Raw genomic sequence first — 15,204 nt, forward strand, 5'->3', positions numbered from 1 at the left:
TGGTAGTTTTGTAATTCAAAGGTGTTTTGTGAGCTGCTAGACAGCAATAAAAACTTAAAATGGATTACACTCAAAATGGAATAAATTGGTAGAATTGGTAATCCCTCCTTTTTTCAAATCAGATAAAACAAAAATACGAAGGCGAAAAGGATTGAAATATCGGTACTGGAGATTTTTTATATATTGATGCTAACTATTTATTGGTCCCGAATTCCTTCTAAAGACATATGTCTCACATCTCGGACTGTAACATACTTACATTAGTATTTAGACCGACAGCATGATCATGATACAATGTAAGTACTAACCTACCGGCACATCGGGTACGTTACACCGGCGGACACGAAACGCATGCGCAACACACAAACACCGACCACCAATATGAAGGTGAATTATACCGACACATCGCCGTGCAATTGTGTCGAGATGATGCATTCAGACGAGGGGCAAGACTTCTTGTTGCTCAGTCGGTAACGCACTACATCTGGTAGCCATCCGAAATTATTATTCAGTCCACCCCGTGAACAAGAATGCTGCAAAGTCTTCGATACGTCGGGAAAATTATAACAGAAAAACCGCGATAAAATCTATAAAGTAGTTATATTTTAATGTCTAACATTCGCGTAAACATAAGAAATATATATAATTATTAGTGTAATTTTGAAGGTCCTTGGGAGAATATCAGTAATGTTTCTGTTGTTGGTAATTTTTAAAATAGATCTGACGTCAATTTTGTACAGCGACGGTATTAGACGCTCGATATTTTCATCGACATGTCTTCCTTTACCGCTTGCTAAATACAATGTAATTTTTTGTTCGGACAGTTTTAAAACTATCACTATCAATAAAAATACGTTATGCCGGCAAAGATACCAAATGTACAATAGTATGCAAAGAGCACTTCTACAGAGATATTCAACAATGCCAAAATAAATCAATTTGCTAAGAAAATAGTATCTAATATAAGTTATACAGAGAATTTCAAAAGTAAAATCTATAGCAGACTTGCAGCATAGTGTAATTGGACCATCTAAAAACAAAATTTCACCACATTTTTCGTTCCTTGTTCAATGAATGGAAAATGTATTGCGATTTATACGCAGCTTCGTCTTCGCCTCGGTGTGAAGAACATTTTCTGGGGGTTTGTCTGCAGATATGTCGCGCTCGCAAAATACGCCGCAAGCCAAAATAAGCACAATATAAAATAATGTTTTTTGGAGCATTTGCCAAACGCAACAAGAGCCAAAACTGATATAATCTGTATTTATGTGCGAATCCTTTAAAATTATTACTCCGTCCCATTTATTTTATTGTACTTTCCATCCTGGTAGCTGGATCTCTTTTCCTTTTGTATCTCGTTTTGACCTAGCAGTTTAAGGTAAAATTTTCACCACATCGTCGGTTGGTTGGCAAAGTTGTCTCGAAAGTGTGGTCGGCCTTAACACAAATTGCATCCGAGGGCCGCTTATGTTCATCCTTAAGTGGGCTTTTGAACGAAGTGTTAAAATGGTCATGTATCTGTTAAGTACCGAACGATGAATCATAATCTATGTTGTAATGTAAAATAGTTAGGGCCTGCAGTTTATTTTTTTGCTTTCTTAATTCTAAATTCAAATTATCTATGGAACAAAATTTGTGTGGCCTCGTATTTAGTGACATAACGTTAACAATTTTTTTTATCAGTCGTTTAATTTGCTTTATGAATATTTAAAGTAATCGTAGTTAATAATTTAACCCAGATTCAAATACATATTTGTAACTAAGTAAGATCCATTCATTAAGCGTCATAAACACTTGGCAACAATCGGTGCTCTGCATCTGGATCATCATTGCACGACTAAATGAGTCTTCATTTCTAAGAACAATTTTGTTCTAATTATAATTATTGTGAATAACAAATTCAAATTTGCCAATCAAAAAACATTGCAAACGACGTCGTACAATGTCCAATTAACGTTGAACTTTGAACCGCAGATCACGAGGCCAGATTTGATTTGTGCCACATTGACAAAACACCAGTCGATCCAAATATTTATGCTAATGTAGGCACTTATTTTAGTGCATTGGATCCGATAGCCCCGATACATGTCTCCATTGCTAATGGACACTTACACGGAATCAATTACACCGCTATGCCAATGTAAAGTTTTTAATGGTTTTCTATGTAACAATCTGATACCGAGAACGGTTATTGTACTGTTAATAGTGTCATTGATGTAACCGACCGTGTGTTTGTTATAAACTGAGGGATTTCCTGCTTATTTCATGTTTGATCAACCGTTCCATGTTATTTGTTAAAAAAACACGCGACTTAAATGATTGACCTGATTGATTTAAATGTGGTGCTAGCGAAATGTATGTTTTATCTATCTTAAGGATATTAACATGACGATGTTGCATTTTTTGTAGTGAATACTACAAATTTCCACGCTAGAAACAGCAATTATGGTCGTGATAAACGTAGTGCACTCGTAACATTGCATAAAATTGTAAGTTTGCTGATGGTTTTGGGCGCGGATCCAAAACGGTTGAAGTTTCATTAAGTGCATTTCGAACTTACTATTGGCGTACGTTTTGTGTCTTTGATACTGAATTTGTAGTTATTGCAAAAGTTATAACTAAACATAAAATTGTCAATAGACTATTAACATTCTTGCTTCAAGTGCTATGTGTGTTTCTTATACTTTACCATAAGTAACATTGTATTTCTAATGGGATTCATTTTCTCCAGTGAAAATAACTTTTTCCAATAGCATGAGTTGCCGTTGGCGAGGTGTTTGCGTTGTATTATCGTTTATTATCCGCATTCAGAGCACATTAAGCAGAGAGCGAGTCCAAGCGGCTGCGAGCGCGTGCGGCGTGCCGCCAGCCGCCGTGATTAGTAATGCATGATGCTCTGTTGGTCTGTTCGTGTCGCTCTCTCCATTGTGAACTGACGCGACGTACCGGTATCATTATAGCCTTTTGTAGAACCACGGGTGACATAATTTGAGTGATTTGTATCCTCTGAAATCTTCGAATGCTTATGGTGGTTAATGATTCCCTCTTACATCATGGCGCACCTGTCTTTCTTACTAACTTCGTTCCTAGTGATAATCCTGATGTATTGTACCTACACCGCCGCACAACTCATCACTCTTTCATTATACAAGCGTAGTTGAACTTTTTGTCAAGTTTTTCTTATCATACTGGCGCGGCTCACCGCGCGAAGCATTAACTAATGTCCCTTGTCTGTCAGATGATATCGGGTCCTCGTTAGTGGCATTGTTACGCCCACGGGCGAGCTCGCTGGGCACGGCGCGCTGCCCTCTAATGTACAGCTCCGGCGGCATTACCTATAAGCTGTCCGATCAAACGTTTACTATGAAAACCAACTCTAGCCGTGATTTATAAATAAGCGCTCGCAACGTCCGACGTGTGCCGAGCAATAGATGGTTTTGCATCGTTTTCAAGGCTTCCTTCCCGCCATGATTCACCACGATGTCAAACGTCAATCGTGCGTGGGCGTGTGACAGTACACGGATGGCCGAGGGCGTGTGAAAAGCTCTACGTAGCGGGTAGACTACCACGCGGTGGATCAGTCTCACGCGCTCCAGATGCCATCAGATTACGTGTTCCGACCTCTTCTAATCATTGATCTTTACGTGCCTAATGGAATATATTTTGACGTTGAGCTGAGACATTTCATTACGAGCGAGCGATTGCCTTCGCTCTTTTGATACAGGCGTGGAATAGTTGACATTGTTGCAGCGTGCGCTCTCGTGAGCACATTACCTAATGCGCCGACACAATGGCCCGACGAGCCGCAAGCCGTCAGCTGCGCTCGGTCTGAACGCTTCCATGGGTATTGGTTCCGCTCTCGTGAATTGGGTAAGTGGTGCGTTTGACGAAACTTCACTTTTTCACCGCCCCAGTTCGGCAGAACCCGGTCCGGCCGATGTAGTTACCAATCGACAGTCATTTGTTTGTCATCCGATTATCATCGCATTTATTTATAAAAGTCGATTTGCACGGCGCGGCGGCGGAGCGGTCGAGCCGCGTCTCGACGTCGCGGTATAGAACCGCCGATTAGTCACGGGGATCCGCACAATCTTTTCGCACGACAATCGGGAGCGAGACGTTGCAACTGGAGCGACTAATGTTCAAACGGACCGGTTTTCAGATAATCTAATACTTACCTGTTGCTCGCGCTCCGTTCTGCATGTAGCGTCTGTTTTCTACTTAATTTTGAATTAACCCTTTACCCGTAGCATTTTATTAACATTTCCCGCATTAATTTCCAACAAGTTTTTCAATGTTTTTGCTACGGCATGTAGCAGCTTGAATTTTTGCATTGTCTGTAATTAAATGGTAATTACAAGCGGTGCACGTTATGTGGGTCGTTCTAACCGCTACACTTTCGTTGGCAATATGCAAATCAGAGCGTGAGGCTCGCGGCGTACGCCTACGCTAGCTGCGAAATTATTTAGAAACGACCTAATGGAGACGGCGGCGGCATGTTCGCAGCCGGCCGCGCCCGAGCCCGCCTCATTATCCTTGTCATTACAACCATTACCATCCGGTAATTGTCGCACCGCAATACAGGTTGCCGTCTCAATTCAAACAATTTCCTTCTGCATGAGCCGATTTCTGTATCTTGCCGGTACACAGACGAGACACCGCGCCGCGTGTGTGGGAAACGCTTCTTTTTAATTAGCGCGTGTCGCGCACAGTGTGTTATTATTGCGGAGCGCGGTGCGACGCGGTCGGTAGAAGTAAGGCACCTAGCTGTCTACGTCCAATTTCTTTGTTAATTATGTTCTATCGGATGGTTGCGGGGCACGTGTGGCCGCAACGGTCGCCATGAAAGTAGGCGTCGAGTGTGTGCCATGGACCGCGCCGCGCCTGGTTGATACCGATGCACATCTGTTGCGGGTCGATGACCTATTACTGGAATTGCAACGCAGTTCTGTTTTGTTTGCGCCACTATTTCTGGAATAGACCTTTTACTGAATAACTCACGTCGGTGCCGAGTCGACCGCTCGACTCCGAACTGCCGGCTTAACGTATGATCGTGTTATTTGCATCTTCGTCGGTGCGATGCGAATTTGGAAAGTTAATAGGTATTTAAACGGTCGCGCCGCGCTCTGGGAATGTGTACACGAAAATTCACAATCTGAGATCGTAGTTGTCTTAGCATTACAATGCTGACCTAGTGACAACCTATTTCAAATTCACGGTGTGACGGCACAGTCCAGTTCGTCTGCGCTGACGTCTGGTTTGTGTCCGCGATGAAACCGGCCCCTTGGCATCCGTTGTTCCGCGTTCACTCTAATTAAAAACACGTGCGGGACGTTAACTGTGTGTTTTATTAACAAGCAAGTCGCAATCTAAACACTAGGAGCCCAGCAATATGCTGGCGACGTCTAGCAATACGTTTATTACTTACTATTCACCTGTATGAGGGTACCTAAACATTTCAACCACAGTACATGTACTACATGTAAGTATACACTATACACGCAAATAGGTTCAGTGTTGGTAATTGAATTGGTTTTTATTACTTTTTACTATGACATGATTTCGCGTAACACGTCGTGATTCATGTCCATTGTAGAGTTGTATGGTCAATTTTCACAGAAATAGTGCGCTGGTTTTATGCAACGGTTGCTAGTTGTTCTCACAGTCGGTATATTAGTCTAGTGGCCGCTTTCTTGAACTGCGTAATTGGTAGCTAAGGTTCCGATCACTTGGTTTTTTAGGATGCCTGATGTGGAAGTCCGAGGGTATTTCTGGCGGCTATAGCATCAAACTCTTATAACTAATGTTTTACGGCGCAAGTTGTGACCACCCTTAACATATTTTTGGCACTCCTTGTTAATTTACAAAAATATTCTAATCACAACAAAATTCTCTCTGGCCTAATTTGAACAAATAACTTCATAGGGCGTACTCACAGCGAACTGCGGTTAACACAAGCTGCACTCTGCCTAGCCATTTAGGGACATGGGCGTGAATTCATGTTTTATGCCACTCGCACTAGGCCAGTCATTTCTGATTATTCGCTTGTTTCACCTCTGTGCATTCATACGTGAGTAATCATTATGAATCAGAGGTGTTGACAAATCAAACTCAGAGGAAAAATCTTTGTTGCGTTCCGATACCTTTGAACCGTGTTTGTGTCTTATGTAGTTTCTTTGTGTAGCGAATCTTTTATGTGTACGATGAATTTAGACGTGGTTTCGTAACGCACCTTATTTGTAACTGTGATAGTCTCGTGGTGCAACACGTGTCATCAATCAATCTCATCTAGAATGTTACAAAATCCGTCAAGGATGCTGATTGTCAAAATATATCACAGTGACGTCATCGTTACGCCAGAATGAGCTAAGTTGAAAGCGGATGACAAGGGCGCACGTCTGCAATGACATTTCAGATTATGCACCAACCAGTCGTGCTAATAATGTCTATTATTGCGAATGTTTGAAAAAAATGTGCATATTTGAATGTTTGTTAGAAGTAATCGCAGTAACCGCTGGACGGATTTGGATGAAATTTTGTACACGGATAGACCATGTCCTGATTTAACATATAGGCTACTTTTTATTACGGTAATAATATTATGCTCTTGTAGGAAATATTTAGATTTTTAATTTGATTTTCTAATTAGACGGCGATGATGTACAGATTGCGATATTGACTGCCACGTTGATAACGGGATTTTTGACCTGAAAAGGGCTTCTCACGCGGGCTAAGCCACCAGTAACACCTAGAAACTAATAACTCAATTTATTCAACTTTTGATCAAATTTATAAAAAGTTTCTGTATCCAAAATCCGCGACACGTTACACTTAGATGCGGACATTTCACAGTTACACATTAGTATTTATTTATTCATAGCTCTAGTGTCTTATGCATACGTTGGTTTTTTTCAGCGTGTGTCAAGTATAACAAATTCAGTCGACCGACGGTTACCTCGGGCCTAGAAGGCAACACGGCTAGACGTTCTCATCTGGTATTTGGAACGGCTGTGCAGTGGTCATACTCTGTTGATGTGCACATTATTGCTTACATGATCTTCTATGTTAGATGTACTACAGGCCATCGGGCGATAGGAATGTATAAAGAGCGGCACGGATTTAGCGGAAGGTTAATGTTTTCGAATTGCTCCATGTTATTAATAGCAGGTCTGGCCGTCACGCAAATGTGTTTATCATGACAATGCTAAAGGAATGAAAAAGAAAAAAGAAAAGAAAGATTTTATTATTGTGACAATAACAGTACAATAAAAGGAGGGAAAAACAAAAAAAATAACAATTATCCCTATAATGCCAACAATGGGAACCCTCATTCAGCTCCTTGCTGCAGTACCAGCTTGACTGATACTGCAGCGCTGATTTTCAATGAGGGACCTAGGTGACTTACGGAAACTAAACTGGCGAGTAACTTAAAATTGCCAAAAATATAGATACAAATAAATAAAAAAAAAAAACAAATTCAAACTGTACACTTGGCTGAGGCCCATGTGAGTAGTATTTAGAAGGTAAATGGAAGCCGGAGATATAATCAACATCACGTCATGTATTATGAATCGTATAGTCCATATAAAATGAAAATACGAAAGTATTCATCTGAAACCTATACATTTATATAGACATAAATAATTTATCGTTTTTACGATGTTAATATGGACGCACGATTGAAATATAAACCTCGCATAACGCAGTATTAAACATAATTAAATCATTTTTTTTTTACATTCCCATTATAATTTGCAATTCACTTCACCCATCAATTCGCGTTCGTATTTAACGGGAACTATCGGTGGACGAGATGTCCGGACCACCTGAATGTATAATTTTCTATTACAACCCGCACCAATTGCGGCACGTATTAACGGCTCATGTAAATGTATTGTGAGTCATTGGTTGCGGGGTCGGTGCTGCGCAACCCGTAATCACGCGAATGATTTACGAGATGATTCCACATCGATGATTACAGTGATTTGTGACGCGCGGTTACCGAAATGAAGAGCTAAGTTTGCCGAGTGTTAAGTGGTCGCATTGTTTTGTGTACTTTGCGGTTTTGTTGGGCACAGTTTGGATATACGGTAGAGACCGGACCGCAAAGTTGAAAGGTATGAGGTCGACCTTTGTACGTCACGTATATGTGTTTTGAACTCGCAATATGTTAATTTGGACTGTGTTTATTTTATAGAAAGTATAATTTTATTATAAATTGTTTATTATGAAAGTGTTAAAATATTAAATTTACATAAGTTATTCACTTTGGAAGTGTAAATCGAATCAGTTATCAGATGCACTCTATATTCAAAATGGTGTTTAACACTTTATATTTTGTTTGCTTTTAGGAGTTTCCATGTGAACCATTTTTGGTTTGGAATATTATTTAACTCTGCTGCATTTTGTTTAATAAATAAATTAAGGATACGTGACGTCTTTATATGTTTTAATTATCATTAATTTATATCTTTATCACTGTTAAATAACATTATGTTTCTATAATAAAATATATTTTAAACTCCAATAAATATTTTTTAGTGCGTTGGTTTCGGCGCGATCAAACACCGTTTAATTATTTAATTAAATGACAAAACGAAATCTAGACCCGTTAAATGATTTATTGGGTGAGACCACGCAAAAACTTAATGAAGAGACATTAGAGACCAATAAAAATAATTAAAAGAAGTTGTAAAATAGTTTAATGCCGTTTTTAGTCTGTTTTATTTTACATTCAAACTTCACTGTCACATTATTCAAGCGATATTTACAAAAAAAAATACTTCTAAAGGGTATATTATCGCGACCGGAGGTTACTTTTGTTGGTCATCTATATTTTTGGACTATACTTATTACTTAACATCAATTTTAACAGAAGTAATTTCATTTAGCCAATACTTATAAAAAACAAATCTCCATTAAACGACTTACTCGTGACATGCTAACAAGTCATATACTATTTTATTTTTCATTTACAGTTTCGCTATTAAAATCTCTTTATGTAATTACATATCAACGAACCACCGGACCATATCTCATCGCGGACATCTTAATTTTTTGTCCAAACAAAGCGTTTAAACTTTAGAACGTCGCGTTTTTTGTTCCGCTGGCAAAAAACGCATAGTGCACCGAACGCCCGCATAAAAATTTAATCATAAGCTTTCAGCGCGGCTTTCAAAGCGAATTGCCAGCCATTTTACATGTTTAATGGGGTTTCTTTTTTTTTTACTAGGAAATGGCATAATTGTTTTTTGCCCGTCACGAACGTTCTAGTATACGGTCGAATCGATATCGGGTCGTGGGCCTTTGTTCGAAAGAGATTAGGAGTTCACATGTTGTCGAATAATTATTTTCTTTTTTGTATAAGCATGTACTTATTTAAGGGTTGCAAAAACAAATATCGACGTTTCAGGTTCGGTGTTTCGTAGTATTGCGTGCACTGTACGACCACCGCTCAAGTCTCGGGTTTAAATCCCGGGTTAGATAACGCGATGTCGGTTTTTTTTTCTGTTAAGTCTTAGTCCGGAATCTGTAATTTCTGGCTGATTCGGCGATAGGCACACTTCCTGTCACATCATGGGACGCAATACACATGGCGAAAAGTGGGTGCACTATCTTCGCCTCTGTCTATCCCTCCGGGATAAAAGGCGTGTGCGCGTGTGAGGGCTAATCCCAAAAAAGCTTTGTGAAAAATTTGACTTTATCAAACAGATATTTCTCGTCAAACTTGCATCGCCTCAGGAAACGTTAATAAAATTTATCAGATGCAACATTTAATTATTGAATTTAAAATTACAAAGTAGCCAACAAATAATCGGATTATTTACATTGAATAAAAAACGTAACGGTAGATAAAAGTAATTTGATTATGATACATCTTGACGACACGCCGGTGAATAATTTGCGACGTAAACGCTTCATTTCCTGTACACGTTGGTCGTTTTTTATCGACCCGCTCGTCGCAGGCGATCAGTGTCACTCGATATTAGAGTACCAGCAAAAAACTGACGGCTCAGCTTATGGACCGTGTCTATTCTTTTATAGCATTCTCTGTCGCTTTACTTAAATCTAGATCAAAATTTGTCATTAAAAGAACAGAGTTTATGATTTGATATTTGGAAAGAATATAATGAATCCAGTTTTTATTTTACAAAACAGATACGTTTAATATTAAAATAAAGAAATACAAATATAAAAAATATATATTAGTAAGAATATATAATCTCCTATGGGGTGTATGGGTGCATGATACACATAGGATTTTGTAATCTTGCAACGACGACATTGTCCTGTTCGGTTATTACAGCGAGGTCTGTTTCGTTCGGTTCCGTTTTAACGTTTATATTTGCTGTAGATATTTCTGCTGACAAGTTTTTAGAAGCCGGCTTAGTGGTGGATGGAAAAGTCGTTTCGTCTGATTTACCGGCAACATCAATATTAGTGCATGTGGCCATTTTCATCTCTGTACTGTTAACGATTTTGAAAAGTTCTCCTTTTATCCTCACTTGTTCCCGTAGAGGGAATGTTTTCACCGTTCTGCCCATTGTTAGGAAAAAGTCTATAAGGGGATCGGACTCGTGATATCTGTACGCTGATGAACTTGCAGTTTCTCTGCTTGTGACATTAGGATTGGAATTCTGCTCATCACAATCTGAAGAAAAAACCGGCATGTAAGCAGATGCAAACGGAGAAGGGGACTGAGGCTGCGCGGTTGCCTCCTCGTCAGTCTCACTGCCAGATTTAATCGAATGCTTATTATCATCATCTGTGAAGAAAGGTATAAGAAAACTTAATTCCTTATTGAATCTGGGGGCCTTAATTTTGCAAGCCAATTTTCCGGCTTTTGTTCTTCTAAGGTTTAACGCTTTCCGAAAATTATCTCTGATTCTCGCCCAGCGTTCTTTACAAATGTAACCTGCAAAGAATACGATATGTGTTATTACAAATTGAAGTCAGTTGCATAAATAAGGAATTGCTCGAATATGTCCACATAACTTGGGAGATATACATTGGAACGAATACAAACATACAAATTGAGAACCTCCTCCTTTTTTAAAGTCGGTTAAAATTAAAAGTCCAAGAATGTTGTTCAAGTAATCATCGTATGAAACGATTTGTGACCCACGTGACGTCTGGCCGTTGTAGTTGATTCCCACGGCGACATAACAAAGGAACAACGAAGGGGAGCATCGTATTTATTTCACCTGCCCCTATCCCCCACTTTAATAAGAGGTTATAGGTTCAAGTATCTTGCATAAACTACTTGGCTTAGTTTATACGACAGGCCGCCTGATTGACGTCCACGCTATTGGGTGATCCAAACCCGCGCATATCATATTAGATAACCTATACAGTGTTGTCTGTATTGCAAATCGAACCTTATGTTACTCGTTGTTACGAGTAACATAAGGTTCGATTTTCAAGGGTTGTTACCCTTGTTTATAACTATTTAATGCAGATTTGCTTTGTTGTTATCGCACACTCTTGACGTCATAGCAACAGCAATAAAATGCCAAAATATTTTATATAAAACGTGCTTCGCTGTATATGAAATGCACGACGCTAAGAGTACATAGGTACTTGCCGCAATTTGTTGTGTCGCGTGACTGATGATGGAAAAACGGCGTAAGAACTAATTCGCACGGCGCGGCGTCGCATCGTGGTCGGGCTACTTGTCCGGCCCGGTTAAATTATATAGGTACGGTAGTTTATAATAACAAATATTAAATTTCCAATTTAGAAACAACTTACTGTCATGTTTCATTATCGATCCTATTTCCTCCCAGATGCTGTCTCTTCTCTGTTGGTTTAAATATTGCGGATGATGCAAATTATATAATTCTTCGTGTTGTTCGACGATAGATATTAGAAGCGCGTCGTCCATTTTATTACTTTTTGGTGGCATTTTAATTGATAACGCGACGCGAGCGGTGGTGGGAGACGTACGTAGCGGACTGATCCGGCTGACGTCACCCGCATCGGACGGACGCGACTCTCGTACCCAAAATGGCGGCTCTCGGTACGAGCGAGACGGATAGATTTTAAACATTGTGCTGAGTTCTATTGAATTCATATTGTTATTGTGCCGTGCGTGCGGTGCGTACGCCGCGGATCGCTGCGTGCCGCTCCGTCCGGGCCATCGGCAAATGATACTGAAAGATATACCAATGATTTACTAATTTAGCATTTTAGGATTTTAACATAGTAAACAATTTTATGTATTTATTTAGATCCAAAGAATAAATAATATTAAATTAAATTTGTCAATTTTCAGGAATAAACTTAATTTGATACTATTATTTTTTCATGTCTCTGGACGCAATTACCATAGATATATAAACCTTTATATGTTATAAATTCCAAACAGCAAAGTTGAAATCGTCATATCATAAGATATGAGAAACACGAGGTGTCAATGCACCTCGTTCCGTTTGAGTCGTGTTGGTTGCCATTCAGCCAGCTCGCCCTCGTGTCTCGCGCTCGATGGCGGCAATACCGACGTCTTTACTGCCCCGGCGGCGTTTGCCAAAACTCGCAACGGCTTCATTGCGATTAGCGCGCCGAGCGTCGCCCGGAGCCCGCACAATTGATTCGTAATGGACGATTAAGATCGAGATTGCGACAATATGGTGCCCGCAAGGACATTTATATGCCTTCGCCTGTCCTTGGTCCTAACACTTTCGCATATAGTGCAGCGTACTTTCGGTGACGGGAATGTGCCATCTTAAACGAACAATATTTGATAATTTATACCATTAAGTAACTTGACCAATAGCAACTCCAACAGATCTGTTCAAATTGAATGCTTAGATTTTATTTTGGTTCCTTCATCGCACTGTACTACCACGATCCCCGACACTGCAAGGCTGTTTTTATCTGTAACACTGCCTCTCCACGAGTAATAACTGACTTTAAGTGCTCTATTCACTTTGTTATCGCGCCAGTTTTGTGATATTGCAAGTATTGCGCGGTTATTGTCGTTCGTTGTGAGCGATAACTTCTCCTGCTACTTGTGCGATTAGACGGGATTCTTTGGAGATAGCGTCTGCTATTTCAATGATATTGGTTAATAAATCATGTAGGAGAGGGCGGTAAGACCTTAGTTGTAGGGATGAGAAAATTTTCCGAACAAGTCTAACTCGTGAAGATTATATGTCATTAGCTTTTGACTGCGGCCCGGCCGCGTTCAATAGTTGTTCCGGAATAAATATTTTTTCGGGATAATAAACAGTAACCTATATATTATGTATAGCATTCAGAAGTAATTTAGCTTCCTACCAGTGAAAAAAATATCAAAATCGGTTTATTAGTTTTTGAGATTAGCTCGTTCAAACAAACAAACTCTTCAGCTCGGCAAAGATTTTTATTGTAGCGTTCTAAAGATCATAATTTTCTTTGAGGTGTAGTTTAAATAATTACATAAATTTTACTTTGCCATGGTAATTTTATGTTTTCTTAGAATTCTAGTGACAACTAAAATAGAGTGTATAATGCTATCTTTTCTCGCAAGTCGCAGGACGAATATTTATTAATATATTTATATTTTTCTTTATATTTATATTTTAGCATTACACCATAACGTCACTGATAGGCCATTTCATCTCTGTCTAATAAAATATATTTAAAAAAGGTTATAATTATTATGTCATCTTTGAGAATATCGGTTCGTTTGCAGCATAACTAACAATTAAATGTAGTTCATAAAAAAATATCAATATACTTGCCATCGAGCACACTACAATTAATTTCATAGAATGTTGTTTAACAAAGTAATGTCGAAATAGACGTTAATCATGGCGAATAGCATGCTCGTTGGATAGCAACAATATTTCAATCTCGGAACCCCTTGAATTATTATGGTTGCGAGACGTTTATCTCCTAACGCACCACTTGTTTACGTTGATATTCGATATAACATTACAATGTAAATGTTTACAATCGCTTAGCAGCAAAGCCTTTGATCACATTTCTTAGATGTCTGAGTTTCTGTTAAGATATGTGATGTTAAAATTTAAATCAAAACAAAGTTCAAATAAAGTTCCCAAATAGACACCAGTTTGCAAAAGTATTAATTGAAAACAATATTTTTTGGCAAGAAACAGAAGCAGACATTTCCAAATGCCGTTGCATTAAAAATTTACCGAAAAACAGTTTGTACAAACTACAGTCTCTTAAATATAGATTACCCGAAGGTCAACTGCCGGCTTTGAAGGGGCAAGGACACGTTTATTTTTCCAATATCGTAAAAGTTCACATCGCACGTCTGATAAATAAAGTAAACATTCACGAATACGCGAGTTGTTGACTCAATAATGATGTCACATGTCTAATGCGGTTTGTCTACATGCGGAGATAACGAGCCGGGTCGTTCACCCCGCGCGACAAACAGCCACCAAGCTGGAGTATAGAGCATTGCATGACAAAACAACGCACTCATCCTCGTACCTAATTTGAAAGCCTAAAGTGACGGTGCGCAGTTCGCACGCACCGCTCACACGACGGCCGCCGCGAGTCGAGGCGACCCGACCAACGCCTGCTTTGATAGATTTACGGGTTGGGAACGATGCGCTTTTGCTGTTAAGGCGAGGGCACCTCGTTGGCAAGCACCCTGGACTATTCCAGACTATTATAAATATTCAAAGTGGGAGGATTTATCGATGCGACATGATATGTTTCAGATCTGTAAGATAAAGTTTTATGTACGAAAAAACTGCGCGTAGCCCGAAGCGAGGGCTTTGATAGATAAGCCATTTACTTTGTGCGACGCTCCGATAGATCCTGACGTGTGAGATTTCGCTAGAATTTTAAGCGTACCAACATGAATTCAGACTAAAAGTGAAACAAACGAAACAATGAGTGAAATTATATTATGAGAACCGTAATTAACACGAAAGTATGTTAGGGTGTTTTTAGTGTATCGAACAAGTCAAACATAGCTTCCTCTTAGATATAAATCTTTATTACGCAGTAGTATTTGCCTAATCCTATTATTAATCTAACACACATGTGTTAGTTTCCTTGTGTGGGGATTCCAAGAGGCGATAATAGGATGACACTTCATAAGTTTTTATAAGCTATACAAAATATACATTCGACGCGATGTTTCACAGGCTGGTATTAATTTAATACTATAATATTCCAGTACATCGCCCCGTATACCACACGACATGACAAAAGAGTTTTATAATGAGATACACTTCACAT

At 39.2% G+C, this 15,204-nt stretch overlaps 2 protein-coding genes across 4 annotated transcripts in view; one reads left to right on the forward strand and one right to left on the reverse strand.

The window, feature by feature from the left end:
- The window catches only part of LOC115440140 (CCR4-NOT transcription complex subunit 6), a 251,861-nt gene that overhangs the window by 185,729 nt on the left and 50,928 nt on the right, over positions 1 to 15,204 (forward strand). The window lies entirely within an intron of this gene.
- On the reverse strand, positions 10,140 to 12,788 carry LOC115440143. The gene is made up of 3 exons (XM_030164328.2): positions 12,342 to 12,788; positions 11,752 to 12,152; positions 10,140 to 10,915 (listed from the first exon to the last, which is right to left on the reverse strand). Exons 2-3 carry the CDS (start codon positions 12,071 to 12,073, stop codon positions 10,227 to 10,229), a joined length of 1,011 nt encoding a protein of 336 aa, XP_030020188.2. The 5' UTR covers positions 12,074 to 12,152; positions 12,342 to 12,788; the 3' UTR covers positions 10,140 to 10,226.

Source organism: Manduca sexta, chromosome 21, assembly GCF_014839805.1.
Source record: "Manduca sexta isolate Smith_Timp_Sample1 chromosome 21, JHU_Msex_v1.0, whole genome shotgun sequence".
Classification (NCBI taxonomy): Eukaryota; Metazoa; Arthropoda; class Insecta; order Lepidoptera; family Sphingidae; genus Manduca; species Manduca sexta.